The following is a 26,786-nucleotide window of genomic DNA, read 5'->3' as shown; positions in this document are numbered from 1 at the left end:
TTGCTTGTATGTCTTCTTCCTTCCCTTGTCCTTCTCCTTTCCTTACCTCTTCTCTTTACCCTTTTCTCCGCTGCGGCGTTTGAGACCCCCTCTTCTTTCCTTTCCCTTTCTCTTTCTTCCTCCCTGTGCGTGTCTGAAGGCCGACCCACGCACTTCCATGCGTAGCCGGTGACGGGGTAACGCGTAATTCCCCGCCCCGGGTAGACAGGTAGGACACGTACGTACCCCCTGGTAAAGGCCAGGCCCAGGGAGGGGTGATTACCCGAGCTGATACCTTCCGAAAGTGCCGATTGGTCCCTCCGTCCGTTTGTCGGGAGGTGTGACCTGAGGTGTGAACAATCACCTAAGGCGGGTGTGCCCTCGGTGAGGGCCCCCACAAGGGAGGAGCGCGCCATCGGAGACGCCGGTAATCATGGGGGATTCTTCCGCAATGGTTTCCTCACCTTCCACTATGTCTGCTCACAAACGTAAGTTCACTGAGTCTCAGCCACAGACGGTTCTTCCATCGTTGCCACAGTTCCTTGTTGTTTCTCGGTCTGACGAAGGTCACGACTTTTCCACGGTCAACCCTTTCATTATTCAGAAAGGTGTCGACGCAATTGCGGGTCCTGTAAAGTCTTGTTCCAGATTACGGAATGGTACCCTGTTGTTAGAAACACACAGTGCCCTCCAGGCTCAAAAATTGCTGCGTACTTCTCTGCTCCACACCTTCCCTGTCCGGGTGGAACCGCACCGTACCTTAAATTCCTCGCGTGGAGTCGTTTATACACGCTCCCTCGATGGATTGTCTGACGAAGAAATTCAGCACTACCTGTCTGACCAGGGCGTCACCGCTGTTCGTCGGGTTATGAAAAGGGTTGACTCGAACATCATTCCAACCCGCACTGTCTTCTTGACATTTGACAAAGTTCAACTCCCATCAAAAATCAAAGCAGGCTATGAGATAATTTCCGTTCGCCCTTATGTCCCAAACCCTACGCGTTGCTATCGATGTCAGCGGTTCAATCACACCAGCCAGTCCTGTTCCAATCCGGCCAAATGTGTTACGTGTGGCAAGGATGCCCATGAGGGTGCTTGTCCACCTCCATCCCCACACTGCATCAACTGTATGGGTGACCACGCTGCTTCCTCTCGAGATTGCCCCGTTTTTAAGGATGAAAAGCTCATCCAGGAAATAAGAGTGAAGGAAAAGGTGTCGACCTTTGCTGCTCGAAAGTTACTCGCCAGTCGACAGCCCACCGTGCCTCAGAAAGGAAAATACAGCACTGTCCTTGCTTCTCCTCGGCCAACAAAGGAGGCGGCCACGCAGACTTGCGACCTCACATTTAGTACCACGGTCGTCAGATCGGCCATCGCAAAGATCGCCCGTTCAACCTCACCACTTTCGCCTGCCCACTCTATGGCTCACCCTTCGTCGGGTTCTGCTAAATCTCGAGCCCAAAAGTCAGACGCCAAGTCTTCGAAAAAAGAGCATTCTCGTGAAGAGTTTTTACGTACTGCAACTTCACAACCATCGGTTCCTCCTTCATCTAAACATCATACCTCCAAGAAGGCTACGAAGAAACACAGTTCCTCTCCTTCTCCACCAAGGCGTGTCCCAACTACAGCACCACCTGGCGGAAATCGCCCTCGGCCATCTTCCGTGTCGCCGAGGCGCACTGCTGGTGGCCGGTCAACTGGCCGATCGTTGGTGGCAGGAGCTGCTCCTGACCAACCTATGGATCAGGATCTTCTGCCTTCGACTGAATGCCATTCCATGCTGTCGGTCGCAAGCTCTGAGCAGTCGTTGAGTTGACAGCACCCTTGGTCACGTTTCTCCATTTTCTGTTCACCCTATGTCCATTATCCACTGGAATATCCGCGGCATTCGCGCCAATCGGGATGAATTGTCGATCCTCTTACGATCCTACTCGCCGGTCATCTTCTGTCTTCAGGAAACAAAGCTGCGTCCCCATGACCGCTTTGTTCTCCCTCATTTTCAGTCCGTCCGATATGACCTCCCCTCTGTCGAAGGCACTCCAGCCCATGGAGGACTCATGATTCTGCTCCATGATACTCTCCATTATCACCCAATCCCCTTAAACAGTTCCTTCCAAGCTGTCGCCGTCCGTCTTTCCCTTTCTGGATACACGTTCACTCTATGTACGGTATACATTCCATCGTCTACACCACTGGCACGAGCTGATCTCCTTCATCTTCTTGATCAGCTTCCACCCCCCTATTTGCTGGTTGGGGACTTCAATGCCCACCACCCGCTTTGGGGATCTCCACATCCTTGTCCACGTGGCTCACTATTGCTAGACGTCTTCCACCAAGCGGATCTAGTCTGCCTCAACACTGGGGTCCCCACGTTTTTGTCTGCCTCCACGGCAAATTTATCTCATTTGGACCTTGCGGTCAGTACTGTTCCGCTAGCCCGGCGCTTCGAATGGTTCGCCCTTGATGATACACACTCGAGTGACCACTTTCCATGTGTCCTTCGACTGCAGCCTCAACTGCCATATCTGCGCTCGCGACGCTGGAAGTTTGCCCAAGCCGATTGGACACTTTTTTCGTCTCTAGCGACATTCGATGACCGTCGCTTTCCCAGCGTCGACGATGAGGTGACACATTTTACCGACGTTATTCTCACAGCTGCGGAACGTTCAATACCACGCACCTCCGAATTGCCCCGGCGCCCCCCAGTTCCTTGGTGGAACGAGGCATGCCGTGACGCAATACGTGAGCGGCGACGTGCTCTTCGCATTTTCCGTCACCATCCAACTTTGGCCAACTGTATCCGATATAAGCAGCTCCGTGCGCGATGCCGTCGCGTCATCCGCGATAGCAAGAAGGCAAGCTGGCAATTCTTTATTAGCTCATTTAACACCTTCACTCCCGCCTCGGAAGTTTGGAGTCGGCTTCGACGGTTCTCAGGCGCGCCTAGTTTCTCCCCGGTCTCTGGGCTCACTGTCGCGCATGATACCTTAGTGGACCCCGTCGCAATTTCTAACTCATTGGGTCAGCACTTTGCTGAGATTTCGAGCTCTTCAAATTACCCGCCAGCGTTTCTCCCGAAGAAACGTGCAGCGGAAGTGCGACATCTTGCTTTCTCCTCTCAAAATCGCGAAAGCTACAATACTGTTTTCTCCATGCGCGAACTCCAACATGCACTCTCTTCTTCTCGCTCCTCCGCCCCAGGACCGGATGGTATCCATGTCCAAATGTTGCTGCATTTATCAACCCATAGCCTGCGCTACCTCCTTCGCCTTTATAATCGAATTTGGACCGACAGTACCTTTCCCAGGCGATGGCGGGAAGCTATTGTCGTTCCCGTTCCGAAACCTGGAAAGGACAAACATCTCCCCTCTAGCTATCGCCCCATTTCTCTCACGAGTAGTGTCTGTAAGGTTTTGGAGCGTATGGTGAATTACCGTTTAGCTTGGTGGCTGGAATCCCGCAGTCTTTTAACACCAGCCCAATGCGGATTCCGACAACATCGTTCTGCCGTTGACCATCTTGTTGCTCTCTCCACTTATATCATGAACAATTTCCTCCGGAAACGCCAAACGGTAGCAATATTTTTTGATCTGGAGAGAGCATACGATACCTGTTGGAGGACAGGCATCCTCCGCACACTGTTCTCTTGGGGCTTTCGAGGCCGGCTGCCCCTTTTTCTTCGCGAATTTATGGCAGAGCGCACATTTAGGGTGCGGGTGAACACTACTCTATCCCGTATTTTCTCCCAAGAAAACGGGGTACCCCAGGGCTCCGTGCTGAGTGTTGTACTGTTTGCCATCGCCATTAATCCAATTATGGATTGTCTCCTTCCTGATGTCTCGGGCTCCCTCTTTGTGGACGATTTTGCGATCTACTACAGCTCTCAACGGACCAGCCTTCTTGAAAGACGTCTTCAAGGATGTCTCGATCGCCTCCACTCGTGGAGCATCGAAACCGGCTTCCGTTTCTCACCCAGTAAGACCGTTTGTGTTAATTTTTGGCGACGTAAGGAGTTTCTTCCGCCCTCCTTACATCTCGGTCCTGTCAACCTTCCGTTCTCCGACGTCGCTAAATTCTTGGGTCTTATGTTTGACAGAAAACTGTGCTGGTCCTCCCACGTTTCCTATCTTTCGGCTCGCTGTCTGCGTTCCCTTAACACCCTCCGTGTCCTGAATGGCACCTCTTGGGGAGCGGACCGAGTGGTCCTTCTCCGCCTCTATCGCGCCTTAGTGCGCTCGAAATTGTGTTATGGAAGCATAGTCTACTCCTCTGCTCGGCCGTCTATTCTTCGGCGTCTCGACTCTATCCACCACCGTGGATTACGTTTAGTGTCTGGAGCTTTTTACACCAGCCCTGTGGAAAGCCTTTATGCTGAGACTGCTGAACCTCCGCTATCCAATCGGCGGGCAGTCCTTCTGAGTCGTTATGCTAGCCATTTGTCTTCCATGCCTGCTAATCCAGCCCATGACCTTTTTTTCGACGCCTCCCTTGATGTCGGGTATGCAGGCCGCTCCTCCTCCCTACTACCCCCGGGAGTCCGCTTCCGTCAACTGCTCCATTCTCTTTCCTTCCGCTTTCCTAAAACCTTCTTGACAACTTGGGGTACAGCACCGCCTTGGCTCCGTCCCCGGATCGACTTGCTCAGAGACCTCTGTCAATTTACCAAGGATGGTACCCCTACACTTGTTTACCGTCGGGCATTTGCTGCTCTATGTGCACAAATGACGGAAGCCACATTTATTTACACCGATGGCTCGAAAACATCGTTAGGTGTAGGGAGTGCCTATATTGTTGGCGACACCCCAAATCACTTTCGGCTTCCCGACCTGTGTTCGGTTTATACTGCGGAGCTTTACGCTATTCTCCAGGCTGTCCACTACATCCGCCGCCATCAGCGGATACAGTACGTAATCTGCTCAGATTCTCTCAGCTCTCTCCTCAGTCTCCAAGCTCTTTACCCTGTGCACCCTCTGGTCCACCGGATTCAGGACTGTCTGCGCTTGCTCCACCTGGGGGGCGTCTCAGTGGCGTTCCTCTGGCTCCCAGGACACGCTGGTATCTGTGGAAATGAGGCGGCCGATATAGCGGCCAAGGCTGCAGTCTCTCTTCCTCGGCCAGCTATTCAGTCTCTTCCGTTTACTGATCTACGGAGCGGTTTATGTCGCCGAGTTGCTCATTTATGGCATGCGCATTGGTCAACACTTCCCCATAATAAATTGCGGGAAGTGAAAGCCCTTCCTTGCGCATGGACCTCTTCCTCCCGATCGCGTCGTCGGGAGGAGATAATTTTAGCTAGACTCCGGATAGGGCACTGTCTTTTTAGTCATCGACATCTTTTAAGCGGTGATCCTCCCCCACTCTGTCCCCACTGCTCTCAGCCGTGGACGGTCAGACACCTTTTAATTGAATGCCCCTATTTTAATCCGTTACGCTCCCGTCTACAGCTATCGCCTGATCTATCGTCGATTTTAGCAGATGACACGCGCTCGGCTGACCGCGTTCTACAGTTTATTAGTGACAGTGAAATGACGTCAGTCATTTGAAGCCTTTTTTTTGGGGGACAACCAACCCCTTTCTATAGTGGATTTTTAAGCATTCCTTCTGCCTTTAGTTTCTCAAATTTTATGACTTTGTTCCCATTGCTGCTGATTTTAAATTTCGTTTTTTTCCTGTTTTCTACGTCACGGGCTGGGCGCTAATGACCATAGAAGTTTTGCGCCCTAAAACCACAAACAAAAAAAAAAAACCTTCCTAGCTTTTTGATTCTTCTTATTCTTTTACATCTGTCATTCACTGACAGATTTGTCATCATTCTTCTCTGTCCTGAGATTTTATCTTTTCCGTGTTGCTAGTTTTCTTGTTACCATGTGGGAGCACCGATGGGATGCAGAGTGTGTGTCTCCAATTGCATAACATTTCCAGGAGGCCTATAGCTGCTTTCTGGGGTGGAGCAAGTCTTTCGCCTCCACCCTTTTACCCATCTCTCACATCTACCTACTTCTATGTCTTGGTGTCCTTGATTCCTGGAAACAATCGAGTCCATTGGGATTTGTCTTCTGTGAACTTCCTCTCTGTGGACCGTTCCTGGCTTGACACACAAAGAATTAAGGGACCAGTGACCTGATAGTCTGGTCCCTTTAATCCCATCCATCCAAAATGCTGAACTCCACATTTACGTTTAATATCTTCCATTTTCTATAGTGAGCTCTTCATACACATCAAACTCCTTTTTGAAGCTCTGAGGCTGTTCATACTGCAGTCGTCTCATCACAGATACCATTTGTAATATATTGTGTTATTCTGAAATATATGTTTTGAACACAAGAGTACACATTTTTGGTAAAACCTTTTAAGTTTCTTTGCATGCTTCATGAAGATTACTCCAGGTCTTGTCATTATTCTTCTGGAAAACACGTACAATCTTTGCTTGCTGTGCTCACAAAAACATGACAGCAAAGTTTCTGTTCAGAACATACTGTTCTGCGTAAAGTATCTTGACAATAGAACACTACGTAGAGCAAGATTTTCACTACAAAACAAAGAAGACTGCAGCATTCCAGAGTAAATAATTTCAGAAATGTGCCCAGTAAAACTAGTGAATCTAATTTTTAAGGAGAAAAATTGACAATGCAGGCAGACAAGAAAAATGTGATAAAATCAACAAGGAACTTACTACTAATAAATAATGTATCAAAATATTTAGGAGATCGAAACAAAAATTGATACTTTTGCTTTCTGTCATTCTTTTAAACATTCCCTTGAGCCATTCAGTTCGTACGATGATAGTTATGATCATGTAATGTAGCATTAGCATCATAAGCAAGATTTTGATTGTCGACATGTTGGTTCATGGCTGCCTGCATTATAGGTTTGCAGTGTTAGGAAGGATGGGAGAGTATGCTGACTGACTGCCTTAATGATAATCACAATCTAACAAAAGTGACTCTAGTAGCAACCTTCCGTCTGCTCATTGCATTGTATTACAACAGCTTCAATTTAATTTCACAGTCATTTATACAAGTAAACATTGTTTTTGATGAGGGCTGTGTCGATAGTGGGCTTTCATGAATCATTGTTACTTTTGTGCGAAGTACACTAATCGGTAGTAGGCCCACAGTCTTAGGTTGGTACGACCTGGTATCAGATGTACAACATTCCACCTCAAGACGCTCCATAAAATGACGACAATTTCCACCCTCTTTCTCAACCTGGATGTACTTGAACTGAGTGACCCCTTGTCAGCAACTAGCTGTAGATTTTGTGCCTATTGTCTTTTTACGAAGACTGCCAACTTCAATGTTTTAACAAATATTGTGTTAAAAGTTTTATTTACCATAATTTTATAACAATTATCAATAAGAAGTCTCGCACTAGAACATGAATATCTTTTTAATGTGGTTTCATGAAAGACATTCTTCCATGTTTTATTTGCACACCATTGGACATGATCAGAACAAAGAGGGAAACCCACACATACATTTGTATATGTAAGCTCCCAGCCACTGCATCTGTGATTGACGCTTTGTATACTGTGTGGAGATAAGTAGAGCCAACTGCTGTTAAAAAGAAACGGAAACAGTTAATTATTTCAGATTTTTTAAATAGGCAAAATTTAAATTGTTTTAATTTCATATTTTGAACAATATAAAGACAAAGATGAGGTGACTTACCGAACAAAAACGCTGGCAGGTCGATAGACCACAAACAAACACAAACATACACACAAAATTCAAGCTTTCGCAACAAATTGTTGCCTCATCAGGAAAGAGGGAAGGAGAGGGGAAGACGAAAGGAAGTGGGTTTTAAAGGAGAGGGTAAGGAGTCATTCCAATCCCGGGAGCGGAAAGACTTACCTTGGGGGAAAAAAGGACAGGTATACACTCGCACACACGCACATATCCATCCACACATACAGACACAAGCAGACATATAACAATGGAGTGTTTCCTTCCATTATATTGAACAATATAAAGAGAATGACAGAGTACTTAATTCATTTTCACAGGTTGTGTTTCCTATGCTTTCCTGTATTTTTACACTATTGTGAATAAATCTGTTGAAAAGAGTAAAAAGGGGTTTTACTGTATCTGTTACTTGTGGTCTGAGTTGAATTGCTAGTAAGAGTGGAATAGCCCTTATATTTTAGGTTGTTTATTGGACATAGATTCTCTGCAGCAAAATTTTGTTGTTTCGTGATTCCATTATTGTTTGTGAACTACGTTTTTAAATATAATTCAAATGATCAGTTCTAACAAAGAAAGGCTCTTTTTGTAGAGTTTCCATGTTTGCAAAATTTGAATTGTACACTAAATTTATTTATCCTTTAGCCATTCTCTTTGTTACCAATTATTATGGTTTGATGTTGCTCATTTGCAGGTGCTTACTATGATGTGGTTTATGGGTTGAATGCTGTGCTTGCTCGGCTAGATGTTCTAGCCAGTTTTGCAGAAGTATCTGCTACTGCTTCAAGGCAGTATGTCCGCCCCATTCTTCATGAGTCAAATGTTGGCATATTGAAGTTGGAGGAAGTTAGACACCCTTGCGTGGAAATTTGTGATGGACTTTCATATGTTCCAAATGATGTTGAGTTTATCAAAGGTTAGTAACATGTAAGAATAGTAGTTCATTTAAAATTTTGTTGTTATTACATTTGAGAGATTTTAGTTTTAGGAGGAGTGAATGGTAAGCATCAATCCAACCCTTAAGTTCAAAATTTTCCAATAGTTCTATTGTGCATCAACACAAAAACGGTAATTATGTTGTACTTTCATGTGTTTTAGTCAGGATTTCTGAAGATTGTGTTGCAATCTTTATCAGCTCTTTAGCATTACTCAGAGTTTTATTAGTACATACCCAGATGGAATGCTGAGTGTGTAAAACTATACAAGAAGCTCCTCCAAGGAGGAGACAAAGAGATAGCTGATGAACTGCTGTGCAAATTGGAAGTGCATTGATGCAAGAAATGGACAGAAACAGTCATCAACCTGGACTTCAAAAATTCTAGCAGAGACGCCTGGTCACTTTCAAAGAAATTAGGTGGAAAGCCTAAGGATACAAGAGGTGAAATGGCCCTGCACTCAGATGGGATTGTGAATGACTTTGTGACTACTTCAAGAACCCCATGGTACTAAGCATTCACCACCTATATCAAACATGAACTCACAGCTTTGAAGATATGTAGCCCCAACCATATTCTATTTTCATGGCCCTTTGGTGTCAAGGGAATAACAGTGACTCATGAAGATATAAAAGTGGGAAAGACACCAGGGCCTAATGGAATTAATCCCGAATTCCTCCTGAACTATGGTAAATATACCAAAAAATGGCTAGCGAAGTTCCTTGCTGATATCATAATGAGAGGGAGAGTCCTCGGGGTTGTCACAAGTTCTGGAAATCAGGGAAGTTCAGACATATCAGGGAAATCATGGAAATTCTAAAAAACACAGGGAAAAATCTTGTTTTTTGTCTCAGTAGCTGAAATGATTTGTTTACTGAGATGTCTTGCATCATCTCTGGCCAGGTGCAGCTTCCCTACTCCCTTATTCTTACTGCTTCTCCCCTTCTTACCACTCCCCTCAGCTTGCAGTCAGTGCAGCCACCACTTCTTGCTGCTAGCCTAGCAACTGCTGACAAGAGCCAGAGACACGTGAGGAGTGGTTTGTTTGGATCTGATTGTCAGATATTGTTGGCGCAGTGGCTGGAGACAGTTGTCTTGCGTGCACGAGTTGTGTCTGAGTGATTTTTGTGTGTGTGTGTGTGTGTGTGTGTGTGTGTGTGTGTGTGTGTGTGTGGCTTCTGACAAAGCCTATGGCTGAAAATTTAGTTGAGAGAGTGTGATTATCTTCATTAGTATTGACTCTAAGAGTATTTGCGCAAGAACACTGAAGCACCAAAGAAACTGGTACAGGCATGCGTATTCAAATACAGAGCAAACAGGCGTACATAAGATAACAAGTGTCAGGCACAGTTGTTAGAATGGATACTGCTGCTACAATGGCAGGTTATCAAGATTTAAGTGAGTTTGAACATGGTGTTATAGTCATCGCGCTAGTGATGGGGCAGAACATCTCCGAGGTAGCGATGAAATGGAGTTTTTCCCATAGGATCATTTCACGAGTTTACTGTGAATATCAGGAATCTGGTAAAACATCAAATCTCTGACATCGTTGCAGCCAGAGAGAGATCCTGCAAGAACGGGAGAATCGTTCAACATGAGAGAAGTGCAACCCTTCCACAAATTGCTGCAGATTTCAATGCTGGGCCATCAACAAATGTCAGCGTGCAAACCATTCGGTGAAACAACATTGATACAGGCTTTCAGAGCCAAAGGCCCACTCATTTATCCTGGATTACTGCATGACACAAAGCTTTACATCTCACCTGGGCCTGTCACCATTGACACTGGACTGTTGATGACTGGAAACATGTTGCATGGTCGGACAAGTCTTGTTTCAAATTGTATTGAGCGGATGGACATATTTGGGTATGGAGACAACCTCGTGAACCCATGTACCCTGCATGTCAGTGGGGGCTGTTCAAGCTGGGGGAGCTTCTTTAATGGTGTGGGGCGTGTGCAGTTGGAGTGATATGGGACCCCTGATATGTCTGGATATGCCTCTGACAGGTGACACATTTCTAAGCTTCCTGTCTGATAACCTGCATCCATTCAGGTCCATTGTGCATTCTGACGGACTTGGGCAATTCCAACAGGACAATGCGACTCTCCACACATCCAGAATTGCTACAGGGTGGTTCCAGGAACACTCTTCCTAGTTGCTGGCCACCAAACTCCTCAGAAATGCACATTATTTAGCACATCTGGGATGCCTTGTAACGTGCTGTTCAGAAGAGAACTCCACCCCCTCTTACTCTTATGGATTTATGGACAGCCGTGCAGGATTCATGGTGCCAGTACCCTCCAGCACTACTTCAGACATAAATCAAATCCCTGCCACATCATATTGCGGCACTTCTGTGTGCTCACAGGAGCCCTACATGATATTAGGCAGTTGTACCAATTGCTTTGGCTCTTCAATGTATCTGTTGTATGGTTGATCACTGCAGCCTCATTTCATCAAGAGGTTGTCTGACATGTGAGTAGCTGGCACACAAGTGGACTTCCACTACAGGCCAAAATTGCAGGGCATTTCTGTTGGGATCTCTAACAGATCAGGCCTTCTGATCTGAAGCCCATCATTTCCCACTAATGTGCAAGCCCTGCCTGTCAGATATAATCTCACTGATCTACCCACAGACTGGGTCTGTTTGTGTGTGGCATAATGTGGCAAATTTTCATGGTTTATCAAAGTACGCAGGACTGCGGTGCTCCTCTGCAATCAGTGGGCTCGGGTGGCGGATTTCAGCAATTGCGACTGTCTCACTGCAAGTACATTGTACAGTGCAGCATTTTGTAAATATTTTATTTACTGTAGTCATTTAGGCATTTCAAAAGTAATTTATGTATCAGAAAGTATAGACGATAACAAGAAGAAAATTGTGGCAGTCTCTGGTGGTTTGTACACAATGTACTTATATATTTCTCAAAAGAACAATCACACAGTACCTGTAAAATAATAGACATAACACAGTAGATAATAACCGACAATAATGAGCATAGTAGAACCAACATTTTATCGGCAGTCCCCTGTAGTGTTGATTTACACAGCTCTTCCCTGCCTTATCCCCTCCTTTCAAGAGGCCTACTTTTTCTAAGGATATTTCTGAAATCAGTGAAGGTATTTTAAATATGTTTTGCAACTCCAAGGAAATGTGTATTTTTGTCACCAAATGTGTTTCGCTTTATTGAAATAAAATAACAACAGTGGTCTTAATGAAATGCACATACCATTTGCCTTGCTTACTCCATCTAAAAACAGTTAATTACAAAAGATGTTGAAGTTAGTACTTAACATTTTTGCTCAGATGGAGGAGAAGTACAGAAATATTTACATTTTTTATCTACTTATGTCTCTACTCACCTTTGAGATCAGGGAAAAATGCTGAAACTTGTCTGGAAATCAGAGAAGTACCAGGAAATTTCACTTGGGGAAACTTGTGGAACCCTGATTCTGAATGGAATGGAAAAGACCATCGCCATCCTTATGCCAGGAAAACCAAGCAACGAGCAAAAAAATATCATCCTGCAACCATTCTAAACATAATGGACAATCTTCTTCACAGAGCCATCTACAAAAGAATCTCTGATGCAATATTTGAGAAAACTCAATTGAAAAAGCTGGCTTTCACTCAGGAAGGAGCCGTACCAACCAGATAACATCACTAAAGACCTGCATAGAAGGCGGCTTTCATACGAATTTACAAACATCAGCTGCATTATAGATCTGTCAGCAGCTTACAATGCAGCCTGGAGACAAGGGCTTCTCCACAAACTTGTTCAAATAATCGCATGTAGAAAAACAGCCCAACTTATTAAACAGCATGCTTGGTTTGGAGCTGAGTGGAGGGATTCAACCAAATGCTTTACTGACTCTGTGGTGGTTTTGGCTGTAGATTTCTGGACCTGCATTATGGGTGGAAAATTGTAGGACTTCTGTTGATAGGTCAGTGGTGCACTACACAAAGGAAGCGTCTACTCAAGTAACTGATTATTTGTGACTGTGGACTAGGCAGTACTTTGAGTACTGCAGGTAGTGAAATCACACTATGCTCAGAGTAAGGACACTTCAGCTGTCAAAATATTATCAGTAAATTGTTGAAGTATTTGTAGTAAAGTTCCTGAATTTAGTGCCTTCCAGGTAAGCTGTCTCACTCAAATTATTCTTGGAACCGAGAGCTGAAGCTCTAAATATTTATCAAGGCATGGAATGTGTACCGAAAATACAGATTAGGCACCACAGGTGGGAGAGTGTCCATTGCAGTTCACAAAAATATTGTCTTGATCGAGGTTGAAAATGAGTCTGACTGTGAAGTTACCTGTACACGTATAACAGGTCTAGGTGAAATCATGTTAAATTGTTGGATGCATTTACCAGCCACCCAAATGACAATTCTGAAATCATTCAATGTAAGTGTAAGCTCAGTAGTGCAGAAATAGCCAAATGATGCAATGTTAGTGGGGGTGACTTTAACGCACTGACTGGGACATGTATGGATTCATTGCAGTTGGCAGTGATGGTCAGTCTCGGGGAGTACTTTGGAACACATTTTCAAGAACTGTCTTAAGTAGCTAGTTCAATAGCGCACAAATAATAGAAATATTTTAGATCATGTAGTTACGAACAGGCCTGTCAGTATAGAGACAGGGATTTGTGATCATGATGTCATCATATTAAGGATGGTTTCTAAAGTTAATAAATCCATCAAGACAGCTAAAAGAGTATTTTTGCTAGAAAGAGCAGATAAGCAGTCATTAGCTATGCTCTTAGGCAATGAATGGACATAATTTCATTCTAGTGTGATGAACATAGGGGAATTATGGACAGAATTTAAACGGATTGTAAATCATGCTCTGGAGTTATTATGTGCCAAGCAAATAGATGAAGAACAAGATTAAGAAAATGTAGAGGAATCAGAGGCTACTGTCAGTTAGAAAAAGAAATTGCAAATGATTGGCAAAAGATTCATGCACCTGTAAAAAGATCAATGTGCAAAGCATACAACTACTACCAATATCATATCTTAGCAAAAGATCTTGCGGAGAACCCAAGGAAATTCTGACCATGCACAAAATTGTGAAGTGGGTTGAAGACTTCTATCAAGTAACTCATTTACCAGTCTGGTGTGGCAATGGAAGAGAGCAAGATGCCAGTTGACCTGGGAGGCCAGCCTCAGCCATTACAGACGATTTAGATATATTCAAGCAACTGCCCTGAAGTCCTGTTCTCTCCCCATGTGATTTTAGTGCCTTTGATCCCTTAGAAAAGGCCTTGAAGAGTCAAAGATTCATGTAGGAATGTACAGCAGGGAGCTATGGACTTCTTCATACAGCAGGACACTGTGTTTTACTGTACAGTGCATCAGTGAGACAATTGCCTCAATACTCGTGGCAATTTTGCCTGATTCGCATGCCAGTTCTGGACTATGCAGCCTTTAAATGGAAATTTTTTGATCATCCTTCATAATAAGTTTTCGTGAGAAAGAAAAGCTGATGTCAATGAATCGACACAGTTTTAGAAAACATTGCTCGTGCAAAAGTCAGCTTGCTCTTTTCTCATATGTTATCCTGCAAACCTTGGATGAAGGGCAACGTGGAGATTCCGTATACCTAGATTTCAGGGAAGTTTTCAACATGGTGCCCCTCTGCAGACTGTTGATAAAGGTATAATCATATGGAATAGGTTCCCAGATATGTGAGTGGCTCGAAAACTTTTGAGTAAGAGAACCCAATGCGTTGTCCTTAATGGTGAGTGAGTGTTCATCAGAGACAAGGATATCATCTGCAGTGCCCCAGGGAAGTGTGACAGTACCGCTCTTGTTCTCTATATAGGTAAACGATCTGATAGGCAGGGTCAGCAGCAGTCTGCAGCTGTTTGTTTATGATGCTGTGGTGTATGGGAAGGTGTTATAATTGAGTGACTGTAGGAGGATACAAAGTGACAGACAAAATTCCTAGTTGGTGTGATGAATTTGCAGCTTGCTCTAAATGTAGAAAAATGTAAGTTAATTCAGATAAGTAGAAAAAACAATGCCATAATGTTCAAATACAACATTATTAGTGTCGTCCTTGACACAGTCATGTCAATTGAATATCTAGGCAGGTAAATGAATCTAGGCAGGTAAATGACTAATTTTGGTACAAGTTACCTACCACCATGCGCAATACGGTGGCTTGCGAAGTATGTATGTAGATGTAGACACCAGACAATAGGGTAAGCTCTTCAAAGATGCTAAATGATGGACTACCTCAAATCTGTCCTCACACCAGTGCTGCTTGATCTGTACATCTCTGATGTGCTCTAAACGATATCCCCTAAGTTCTGATATGCTGATGATGACTGAGTGCTGGCAGTGGGACGCCGAAATTTTGAAGAAACAGAAGACATCTCAACATCTGATCTGGCGATAATGGGGAAATACTTTCAGAGGTAGCTTGCTGTCATTTGTGTAATAGAGCAGTGACTAGACAGGTCCAAGTCCATTTTGGTGACAGAATATCCGATGGTTACAGTGGACCAAACACTGTTGTACAAGAAACATCTGGTAAACACAGCAGCAAAGATATGAACTAGGAACATCATCCTACATAAGCTGTACAGAACAACCTGGGCTTTGTTACTGAAATGCTGCGTACCGTACTTCAGCACTTTGACTAGCCTACTCTGCTGTGGAATACGGTGCTCTTGTACAGATCAGTCACACATGCACTTCCACACCGTGGCCTGCGACGAAAAGCAGCCCCGCTCAGTGAGTTTAAACACATACAAGCCAACATGCAACTCCCTATCTATCAAGATGCAGCTGTCCTAGAAAACTACAAGCTTCAATCAAGGAAACCGTCCGTGAAAGCAGCCATGGGAGTGAGACTGGACAGAGGCTTTCTCTCCACATTGCTAGAACTTGCCTTGCATAAGAAAGAAACCATCTACCTTCGGGACCAATTGCATAGAATATGGCAACCACTAATACAGTACCCACCAATCGTGGGATTAGCACAGACTCTTTTTATAGATGAGGTAAGGCTCCATCTCCAAAATGTGACTGTGAAGCAGCCAGACAAATAGTTTGCCACATTGTTACAGAATGCAAGGCATATCATGGAACTTCCAATGATTTCCTGCGGGCACTGAACAATCCAGTTGTTTATGTTAAAAATTTAAGTGTCTGTCTGTAAATTGCATATGCTTACTGTCTGTATTTTATTTAATATTGTGTTTTAAAAAACACACACTATATAAATAAATAATAATTATCTTTTAGGTTAATAATCTTTTATGGTGATTTATTTCTTATAGATGAGAAGACCTTTTACGTCATTACTGGACCTAATATGGGTGGAAAAAGCACATATGCACGCTCTGTTGGTATCTGTGTTTTCATGGCTCAAATTGGATGCTTTGTACCATGCAGCAAGGCTGAAATATCAGTTGTGGATGAAATATTTGCAAGAGTTGGTGCAAGTGACGATCTGAGTAAAGGAATGTCAACATTTATGAAGGAGATGATGGAAACATCGAGCATCATTAGAGTAAGATCTTCTCTGAGCTTTTAATGACCTCTCCACTTCCACCACTGCAAGATTTATGTTTCAGAGACAAATAAATGACACTTAAATTTATAATTATTTGGTCCTAAGCTGCTAATTCAGGAAAGTAAGTATAATTAAATTTTGGAAATTGTTTTCATTGCAGAGTGCCACTAGAAAATCTCTTGTTCTCATTGATGAACTTGGAAGGGGTACATCTACTTATGAAGGTTGTGGCATCGCATGGGCAATTTCAAAGTGAGTGTCTCAGAAAAACTTTCGTCAGGGAAAATTTAAGTTTTTATTGTTGCTCAGCTCAATATTTAAGTGTGTAATCTAATTCTTGAATTAATTTTACCATTACTGATAAAATAGTGTCAGAGAATAACAGATCATTTTTAGAAGTTTGGCCCCCCATTTTGAATTTGGGGGTGTTAAACATAAGTGATGCCACAGAGCAATCACAAAATTTGTGCCCTGCTATATCGTTCAAAATAGTAGTTGTGCTAAAATTTTGATAACATGCGTGGTTAGTATATGGAATTACAGTTATTATTTCTGCTGTTATACAAAGAATACTTAATTTTGTAGACTTCTTGCATTTAAATCGTATGATATAAGGCACTTTTGAAGCAAAATAGCAATAAAACAATTCAGTTTAAAATGGAGCTGCAGGAAGGTCATGTCTTGGAGGGTTTGGCACAATAGTGTAATAGATACAGGTTCCATCTGCATAGCACAAGTGAAGAAAAATTTAATTAAACAATGGGACGTCCAGGATAGAATAACAACAATATGAAAAGGATAAACTGCTTCTCACCACATACAGATGTGTTGAGCTGCGCGCGCACACACACACACACACACACACACACACACACACACACACACACACTGAAAAGACTGCTAGCTTTTAGCTTTCTGACAAAAATGGCCCCCTTCAACAGCAAAAAACACACATAATCACAGAAGTATGATTCACAGATGGGTCGTTACCGAGCAGCCACAGATGGTAAACGCGCTGTGTGTGTGTGTGTGTGTGTGTGTGTGTGTGTGTGTGTGTGTGTGTGAGAGAGAGAGAGATGGGGAAAGGGGGTGGGGTGCACACGTTTCTGAAGCAGGACTTTTTTATCTGAAAGCTAAAAGCTTAGCAGTCTTTTCATTGTGTCTGCGACTCAACACCACCTCTATGTAGTGAGTAATCATCTATCTCTTAGTATTGTTGAAGAAAATTACAGATATCTTACACATACAGGAGGTGGGAATATACAAGAACCTTTCACAGCAAAGGTATTTGTGTACTGACCAAATGACATATAGACAGGTTATTCAAAAACACTTTTCACACTTGTGAATTCTATGAAGAGTCTGTGCTACCTTACGAAATTTGCACTTTGAAAATACACATAACGCTACAGTTTGTTTTGCATTTTAAAATTGTACTGTGAATATGAATATCACATTAATTGTAATCTTAGCGTATGGTATTAACTATTATCTTTCCAACTTTTGTAGTTGGAAATGTTGTTTACTGTAATTACTTTTAATTTTCAATAGCTGCCATTTATACGAAGGAAACTCAGCTTTGCTCTCTGACGTTATTAGTTTTCTTAAAGGCCTAGGGAGGTATGTGTGGAAAGAAATCATCAAAAGTTGAAGTACTTTTGATCACACTACCAGGAAGTATTACATTGCTCTTGGTATATTATAGTGTGGTCAGAAACAGTGTGAAAAGCTTGCAAGGTTGTTGGAAGATAGATTGTGCTGAAAAATAATTGTTAAGAAACAAATTAGATACATTGAGCCAAGCATCAAAGTTAGCCATCAGGCCACTGTGCATGCAAATTTGAGCAGCCTTCCATATACAGTTACTGTCAGTTGTTCTCGTAGTGTAGATGATAGCACACAAGACTGCTCATCCTTTGGCTCACATGTGATCCTTGTTTACATTTAGTGATTCTGCTGTTTGCTCTTCGTTTACTGCTCTCATTTCAAATGAAAACAAACTGATTTCTGTGGCTGGGAGCTATCAAGTGAATTAAAATACATTCACGTAATTACGGAAGGCTAAAATATGTTATTTGTTTCAGATTTTATTTCCACCTTTCTGACAGTCAAGCATTAATTGCCTTGCAGAATAATGAAGTTACTTTTGTCACTTTGCTACAGAAATCCGGCTTTTGATCTATCTTTTCCGCTGAGACAGCCAATTTATTTGAAACGAAGTGTTACCACACTATTGGTTTCAACTGTTCGCTGCATTTCAAATGCACATTTTCATCTTCTGGCACATATGGCATTATGCCATAATAAAGAACTCAACATTAGATAATACAGTACTGGTGCTCCAAGAAAACTGACATCCCAAACACCACACTGAAGAGCTTAATATCAGGTCGAGGCCTACTTCGTTGGCAATCTGGACATACGAATGTGCACTTTAAGATGAATTATTTATTGCAGTATGGTTCACGAAATTCCGACACTCTTGGAGTACCCTCTGATGTCTTGTTTCTTTTATGACATCATGTAAGATCTTTTAATGTTTTACACATACGGGCTTCCTACATCATCGCAGCTGCGCAAGTGCGGTGATGCCTCTTATCTGCCGCTCTCTAGCAACTGCTGGAACAAATCTGTTTCTAACAGATCATGGGAAAAATATTGCGAATTGTGGTTTGAAAAGCTTTATTTTCAGAGTAAATTTACTTTTATGCAAGATGAACTATGTGCGAGAATGTACGATGAATTTCTTAAATCACAGAGTGTTTGACTCTCATTTAAAAATAAACTGTTTGATGACAATACATTTGCCAGAATTTCCAGCCCAGAAGATCAGAGATTAATAATGGTATTAAACATTTTGCTGGCACATTTGTGTGATGTATCTTAAAGTGTAAAATGCACAAAAAAGATCAAAATTATATGTGAAAGCTTAGCTTCTCTTGCGGCTTACAAATCATAGAGACCAATACTATATCTGAAAGGTTTTTTCTTGTAACATCACTATGTATATAAACTTTTCCTATTTGTGTGTTTGTACTACTTAACAATGATGTTGCAATTGGCCGACTACATCACGTGTCCTATGCTCTGAATATCCGCTGTCATCGGCTGGCGAGATTGCATGACATGAGGTATGACTGGCTTACAAAAGCGCTTCGCAATCTCCATTTCAATGCTTCGGAGAGTAACATGTGGTGTTTAGTGGAATGTGAATTTATACTTTTGTAATATGAAAATTTGCAGTGTTTATGTTGCTGCACATCAAAGAACTTTCCAAAATGTGTTGTGGTCGACAACCCCCCCCTTCCCCCCCCCCTCCCCTCCCCCCCTGTGAGTATCGTTTCCTAAAGTGCTGGGAAATCCTAAGCCGCTGTGTAGAACCATAACCATTCAAATGATTCATACATTTTACAGTTGCGAGGGATAGTATACTGTCACTTAACACGGAAGAAGTGTATTTTCACTTGGGAGAAAGTGTATTTTTAACCAGGAGATCCGGGGAAAAATCCGGGATTGTTTTTTTCCTTGTCCACGTATACACCCTGTGTCAGAAAAAATCTAAAAGATGTATCTGGAGTGACTTAATGTGGAAGGATCATATTAAACTATTTGTAAAGAGTGGCTGATAGAATCTCAAGCAAATGCATTTCATCCACTAAGGAGATAGCTTACCAAAAACTTTCAGTTGATTTCCTTTTACTGCCCATTGGTCTGGGACCTTTACCAGTTGAAATTAAAGGAAGAGGGAGACAGGAGTCCAAGAATAGCTTCATATTTTATTGCTGGTTTGTGTAATCAGCTTGAGGTAGTTGTGGTGGTGGTGGTGGTGGCGGTGGTGGTAATCAACCAGATCCATTTATGTATGTGATAGTCTGCAGAAAACCATATTATAAATGAAAAATTTAGAGAGTTTTTCAAGTGAAAATTAGTTTCAGGGAAACTAAAATTTGTAGCTTCAGTACTGAATTTTGTGTGTCTTTAAAGTTATGAGACTGTTCCAGATAAGTGAAAATCACTAACAAAATTGTTTGCATGCATAACATGCTTAGAAAGCTCTTCCTCCTCTCTGTCTCTTTTTTTTTTAACTTTCAGTGGACCTGCAAACACTGTTATTACTTCCACATTGCAGTTGCTACTTCTTTCCTACAGATAGGCTGAATTACCAAAGTGTATATTGCCCATTAACACATACTTGGTCTCTGCCCCCGTGTGGAGCTTAATGTATGGGTTTCTGAAGATGACTACACACAAACCATTGAAAATGACTGGCAGTATGCCTCCAAACACATAATTGCCTCCCCTATCTTTTACTTGTGTTTTTTTATTTATTTATTTATTTTTTTTTTTTTATGAAGATATGTGATAGAGGTAATAGAACCATCTTACAGTCTGCCTCAGATATTGTTTTTCTATAATTATTAACATCATATTTCTTCACCAAGCATCTCTGCAGCACCCTCATGGTGATCGAATCTACATCCCCTGCCCCACGCCCACCCTGAACACTGTCTTCTCCAAATTGGTAACTGATGAGAACCTTTTCTCTATCACACCCTTTGGCCCCCCAGTCTGTCTAGTCTCAATTTCCATGATTTTCTTGTCCCTTCACTCCCCCAGTACTGCACCTGCTTCCCACTACTCCCTCTGGCCTTGTCACTGTAGTTTTATTTATAGTTTTTGTTCTATAAATCATTATTCGCTTTGTTCTCTTAGCAGTTTCCCCTTTACATTCTAGGACAGCAAGGTTTCCCATTTGCAAGACATTTGGCTCACATTCAGCACGACAGTGGCTCTGATCCCCATCTGGTCAGCTGTGATCACCATCTGGTCATCCAGATTTTCATTTTCTGTGGTTCTCCGAAATTGCTTAAGGCCAATGCTTAGATAGTTCATTTGAAAATGACACTATTGATTACCTACCCCATTCTCCCCCCATCCAAACTTGTGCAGTGTCCCTAATTACCTCATCATTTACACATTGTTAAAATGTGGTCACTCTTTCTTCCTCATTCCTTCCTGCCTTCCCTTCTATTCCCCCCCTCTCCCCCTCCATACACCCTACACATAATGTTTTATCCCAGCATAAATCAGAGTGAGCTTCCTTTGGTGTCATATTCCTGTTGTTATCCCTGCTACCCTCCACATCAAAACACTTGCTTCTCTCTTCTCTTCATCTTTCTGCTTATCTTTCCATCCTTTTCCTTATTACTGTGGCCATTTCACCTGCTCTGCCCAACACAGTCCCTCAGCCTAGTTTAGCCAGAGGTAGCCATGTGTGTATGCATGTTGTCCAAAGCAGAATGCAAGCTTTCCACTTTAGTTGCCATGTTCTAGAGCTTGTTTATTTACAGATCTACTGCTCAGCACGTGCCACAATTATGTATACAACACAGTAAATACTGCTGAGAATAATAAACCAATATTTTCTAGGCACTTAGCAGAGAAAACAAGGTGTTTCACATTATTTGCTACTCATTTTGATGAAATAACTGAGCTGGCAAATGAGCTACCAAATGTTCACAATCTACATGCTACTGCAATGATTGTGGATGGTAAACTTACAATGCTATACAAAATTGAGCCAGGATTTTGCAACAGGAGCTTTGGAGTTGAAGTTGCTAAGGTTGCCAAATTACCAGATGATGTGATAGAGGTAAGTGCAGTATTGTTGGCAGTGATTGATAGTTCGTAAATATTTCATAAAATTAGAAAATATTGTAATACTGAAAGTGGTATGTGACTTACTGCACTTGCAATATTACTAGTGAATTGGACAGCTCATCTTGACAAGTCATTGTGTGATGCAGTTTAACGCCTGTGTCTCCTATCATCATTTAATTCATGTTTCAGGATGCCACTGCTAGGCTCAAGAGTTATGAGAATGAATATCTAGACAGAGGTGATATTAATGAAAAGGAGAGCATTGTTTCTTTTGAAAAGCTAATGGTAAGATTGTGTTCAGTGTATTCGTATCTGAAAGTGACCTGGTCTTTCCACGTATCTTTGCTACAGGAAACAGTTTTATTAATAAGAAGTATCTGTGTATATTATTCTACTAAAATGACTTGGTAATTTACACGAGAGTAAGTTGTGCATTGAGACCAACCTGTGATCCAATTGCTGCTCTTTCTGTGACTGCATGTGTTTACTGTTTTTGCTGTTCTATAAAGAGATACATGCAATCTGAGCAGTATTTTCTCTCCCTTTTTGTCTAATAAATTTCATTTGTGCCCATGGAACAGAGGTCTTTCTAAAATGCCAATAGTGTTATGTCGGGTGATATTTGCCTCCACATGTTTGAGTATTCTGTAAAAAGCCTTGTTATGTTCACAGGAACACCCAGATGTGTTGGAGAAACTTCTGAACAAATTGAAAACTATTGCAAAAGAAGATCTGCCGCCAAATGCGAAATTTCGGAAGGTCATAGAAGAAAGGGAAAGGGCTGTGTCTTTGCTATATGATTTTGAATGAATTTAACACATTTTTTGTCTTTGAAAGTTCCTGTAGATAAGTACCTGACTTCTATAAAATGTGTTACGAAGCTGTAATATAAGTGGAAAGGCACCAGCCTGCTCTAACAAACTGAAGCTGCAACACAGTTTACAATGCTTACAAGCAGTTATGGCACTTCATTCAACAAGGCACCACTGTGCTCCATTCTTAGACAGCTGTGATTGCATTTCATCAAGACATGCAGTTTTTTAACACAATTTAATTTAAAGTTTATCATTTAACTGCTTTGACAAAATTTTGATCAGAGATGGAAATCTTCTGGCCTGTTGTGATAATTTTTATTGCATGATTTGTGACGAGATTATTAGTATTAGGTTCAGGTATACAATATAGAAACAAATGCAAGAAAAGGTTACAAAATAATTATTGTGTTATGCATCAGACCATAAGATGCTCAATACTGAAAAATCACAAGAATTGAATTGTGCTGAATCACAAGTGTCACGTAATGGTGTAAGATATGTGAGGTCATGCAAGGCAGGGAGAGAGAGAGAGAGAGAGAGAGAGAGAGAGAGAGAGAGAGAGAGAGAGAGAGAGTGTGTCTCTTTACCCTTATTTATGTTTCATTTTTCCATTTTTGTTCCATACTTTTCTTTAAATATTGATTTTAAGTGTTTCATTTTCCCATTTTTGCCCCTTCCTTTTTTTAAATATGGACTTTTAAGACTGAAATAAAATGAGGCCGTACCGTTTTGTAGTCACTCTAAAGTTCAGCATTAATCGTTGAAATGTGTGTTTTGTATGTAAATCACATGTTGTTTAGGCCTGTGTTTGTAATTTTCAGCCAACCTACCTCTCTTTTACTCATTGCTGTTAATTGTGTCTTTTTACATCAGCCATTCATCCACACATTACATTCAAGCTCTTTGTGAAGGCAGTTTCTAATGATATTGACAGTATTGTTTTATGTTCTGCTTTTAATTGCCAGAATGTCATCTTATAATTTGATTTAATTGTGTAACATAGTGCACTTGAACATTTACATTAATTTTTGTATTTAATTACTAAAAATAAACTCTTTTCATACGTTTTTTGCTACATAAATTTCTCAAACCCCTGACACCTCATTTATTTGTGGTGTTGCATTCCCGGATAAAACATAGGATGAAGTTTTGTCCTATACTTACACCTCTTTCGTTAATAAACCTATCAGAAGGATATAATTACAATGCGGGCATTTGACCTGAAGATTTGGTGAAAAGCGTCCTAATCCCATCACATAAAGATATACAATACCAAGGAATGCAAAGATTACATGATGATAGATTTTTTCCATGTGCAACATTATAAAGATTGTGTGTAGCTTTGTTCTAAGAAAAATGGAAAAATAACTGAGGAAAATATGGGGAGGATCAGTTTGGATTCAGGAAAGGAAAAGGAATGTGTGATGCTATTGGATGTTTTATGATGATAGGACAAAGAATACTAAAAGTTTAAAATGATATGAACATCTATTTTTTTGACTGGGATACGGTATTTGACAGAGAGGACTAGAGTGTTATACTGAAGACATTGAAAGGTGTTACTGTAGTCTTGTAGGACAGAAGACTGATAAAGTAACTACAGACAAAAAGCAGTGGTAAGAATTCGTGCATAGTACTGACAGATTAGATTAATACTAATTCCATGGATCAAGAATACGATATTTTGTAATGATGTGGAATAAGTCAAATTTTCCAATACATGACATAATTAAGTTAATTTAACAACATAATTAAGTTAATATAACAACTTTTTTCTTTTTTTAAAAATAATTTTTTGGTTTGGTTTTTTTTTCTTAATTTATATCTAAAAATTCCTCTGTGGAGTAGAAGGAGTTGTCATTCAGAAATTCTTTTAATTTCTTCATAAGTACTTGTTGGTTATCTGTCAGACTTTTGATACTATTTGGTAAGTGACCAAAGACTTTAGTGGCAGTATAATTCACCCCTTTCTGTGCCAAAGTTAGATTTAATCTTGAATAGTGAAGATCATCCTTTCTCCTAGTATTGTAGTTATGCACACTGCTATTAATTTTGAATTGGGTTTGGTTGTTAATAACAAATTTCATAAGAGTATATATACTGAGAAGCTACTGTGAATATCCCTAGATCCTCAAATAAATGTCTGCAAGATGATCTTGGGTGGACTCCAGCTATTATTCTGATTACACGCTTTTGTGCAATAAATGCTTTATTCCTCAGTGATGAATTACCCCAAAATATGATGCCATATGCAAACAATGAGTGAAAATAGGCGTAGTAAGCTAATTTACTAAGATGTTTATCACCAAAATTTGCAATGACCCTTACTGCATAAGTAGCTGAACTCAAACGTTTCAGCAGATCATCAATGTGTTTCTTCCAATTTAATCTCTCATCAGTGGACACACCTAAAAATTTTGAATATTCTATCTTAGCTATCTGCTTCTGATTAAGGTCTATATTTATTAATGGCATCATACCATTTGCTGTACGGAACTGTATGCACTGTGTCTTATCAAAATTCAGTGAGAGTCCGTTTACAAGGAATCACTTAGTAATTTTCTGAAAGACATTATTGACAATTTCATCAGTTAATTCTTGTTTGTCAGGTGTGATTACTATACTTGTATCATGAGCAAAGAGAACTAACTTTGCCTCTTCATGAATATAGAATGGCAAGTCATTAATATATATTAAGAACAACAAAGGACCCAAAACTGTCCCTTGTGGAACCCCATTCTTGATAGTTCCCCAGTTTGAGGAATGTGCTGATCTTTGCATATTATGAGAACTGCTTATTTCAACTTTCTGCACTCTTCCAGTTAGGTACGAATTAAACCATTTGTGCACTGTCCCACTCATGCCACAATGCTTGAGATTGTCTAGCAGAATTTCATGATTTACACAATCAAAAGCCTTTGAGAGATCACAAAAAATCCCAATGGGTGGTGTTCGGTTATTCAGATCATTCAAAATTTGATTGGTGAAAGCATATATGGCATTTTCTCCTGGAAAACCTTTCTGGAAACCAAACTGACATTTTGTTAGTACTTCATTTTTACAGATATGTGAAGCTATTCTTGAATACATTACTTTCTCCAAGATTTTGGATAAAGCTGTTAGAAGGGAGATTGGACGGTAATTGTTGACATCAGATCTATCCCCTTTTTTATGCAAAGGTATAACAATAGCATATTTCAGTCTATCAGGGAAAATGCCCTGTTCCAGAGAGCTATTACACAGGTAGCTGAGAATCTTACTTATCTGTTGAGAACAAGCTTTTAGTATTTTGCTGGAAATGCCATCAATTCCATGTGAGTTTTTGCTTTTAAGCAAGTTTATTATTTTCCTAATTTCAGAGGGAGAAGTGGGTGAGATTTCAGTTGTATCAAATTGCATAGGTATGGCCTCTTCCATTAACAGCCTAGCATCTTCTAATGAACACCTGGATCCTACTATATCCACAAATGATTATTAAAAATATTTTCAACTTCTGACATTTTGTTCGTAAAGTTTTCATTCAATTTGATGGTAATACTGTCTTCCTGTGCTCTTGGTTGACCTGTTTCTCTTTTAATAATATTCCAAATTGTTTTAATTTTATTATCAGAGTTGCTGATTTCAGACATGATACACATACTTCTGGATTTTTTAATAACTTTTCTTAATATAGCACAGTAGTTTTTATAATGTTTGATAGTTTCTGGGTCACTACTCTTTCTTGCTATCAGATACATTTCCCTTTTCCGGTTACAAGATATTTTTATACCCTTAGTAAGCTGTGGTTTGTTACATGGTTTCTTACAAGTATGTTTAACTATTTTCTTGGGAAGCAGTTTTCAAATGCATTTACAAAAGTGTCATGAAATAAATGATATTTTAAATTGGCATCAGGTTCACGGTACACCTCATCCCAGTCTAACTGCTGGAGGCTTTCCCTGAAATTTGCAATTCTTAAATCATTGACTGAACGTACTACTTTGGAGGACTGTTTAGTACTGCTGAATGGAGCTATGTCATATATTGTAACTAGCTGTGCACCGTGATCAGAAAGACCATTCTCAACAGGCTGAGCATTTATCTGGTTAAACTTATCTTGGTCTATAAAGAAGTTATCTATCACTGAGCTGCTATCCTTTACCACCCGAGTAGGAAAATCAATAACGGGTGTCAAATTGAAAGAA

At 41.1% G+C, this 26,786-nt stretch overlaps 1 protein-coding gene across 1 annotated transcript in view; it reads left to right on the top strand.

The window, feature by feature from the left end:
• LOC124721370 (DNA mismatch repair protein Msh2) overlaps window positions 1-23,607 on the top strand; it is a 229,822-nt gene extending 206,215 nt beyond the window's left edge. The window contains exons 13-18 of the mRNA XM_047246303.1: window positions 8,356-8,577; window positions 15,891-16,123; window positions 16,287-16,378; window positions 21,557-21,779; window positions 21,977-22,072; window positions 22,460-23,607. Coding sequence (XP_047102259.1) covers window positions 8,356-8,577; window positions 15,891-16,123; window positions 16,287-16,378; window positions 21,557-21,779; window positions 21,977-22,072; window positions 22,460-22,597 — 1,004 coding nt within the window. The 3' untranslated portion in view covers window positions 22,598-23,607. The remainder of the gene's footprint in view (window positions 1-8,355; window positions 8,578-15,890; window positions 16,124-16,286; window positions 16,379-21,556; window positions 21,780-21,976; window positions 22,073-22,459) is intronic.
• Window positions 23,608-26,786: the final 3,179 nt, after the last annotated feature.

This window comes from Schistocerca piceifrons, chromosome X, assembly GCF_021461385.2.
Source record: "Schistocerca piceifrons isolate TAMUIC-IGC-003096 chromosome X, iqSchPice1.1, whole genome shotgun sequence".
Classification (NCBI taxonomy): domain Eukaryota; kingdom Metazoa; phylum Arthropoda; class Insecta; order Orthoptera; family Acrididae; genus Schistocerca; species Schistocerca piceifrons.
Note: the sequence above shows the minus strand (reverse complement) of the source record. Positions and strands in the feature narration are given on the sequence as shown.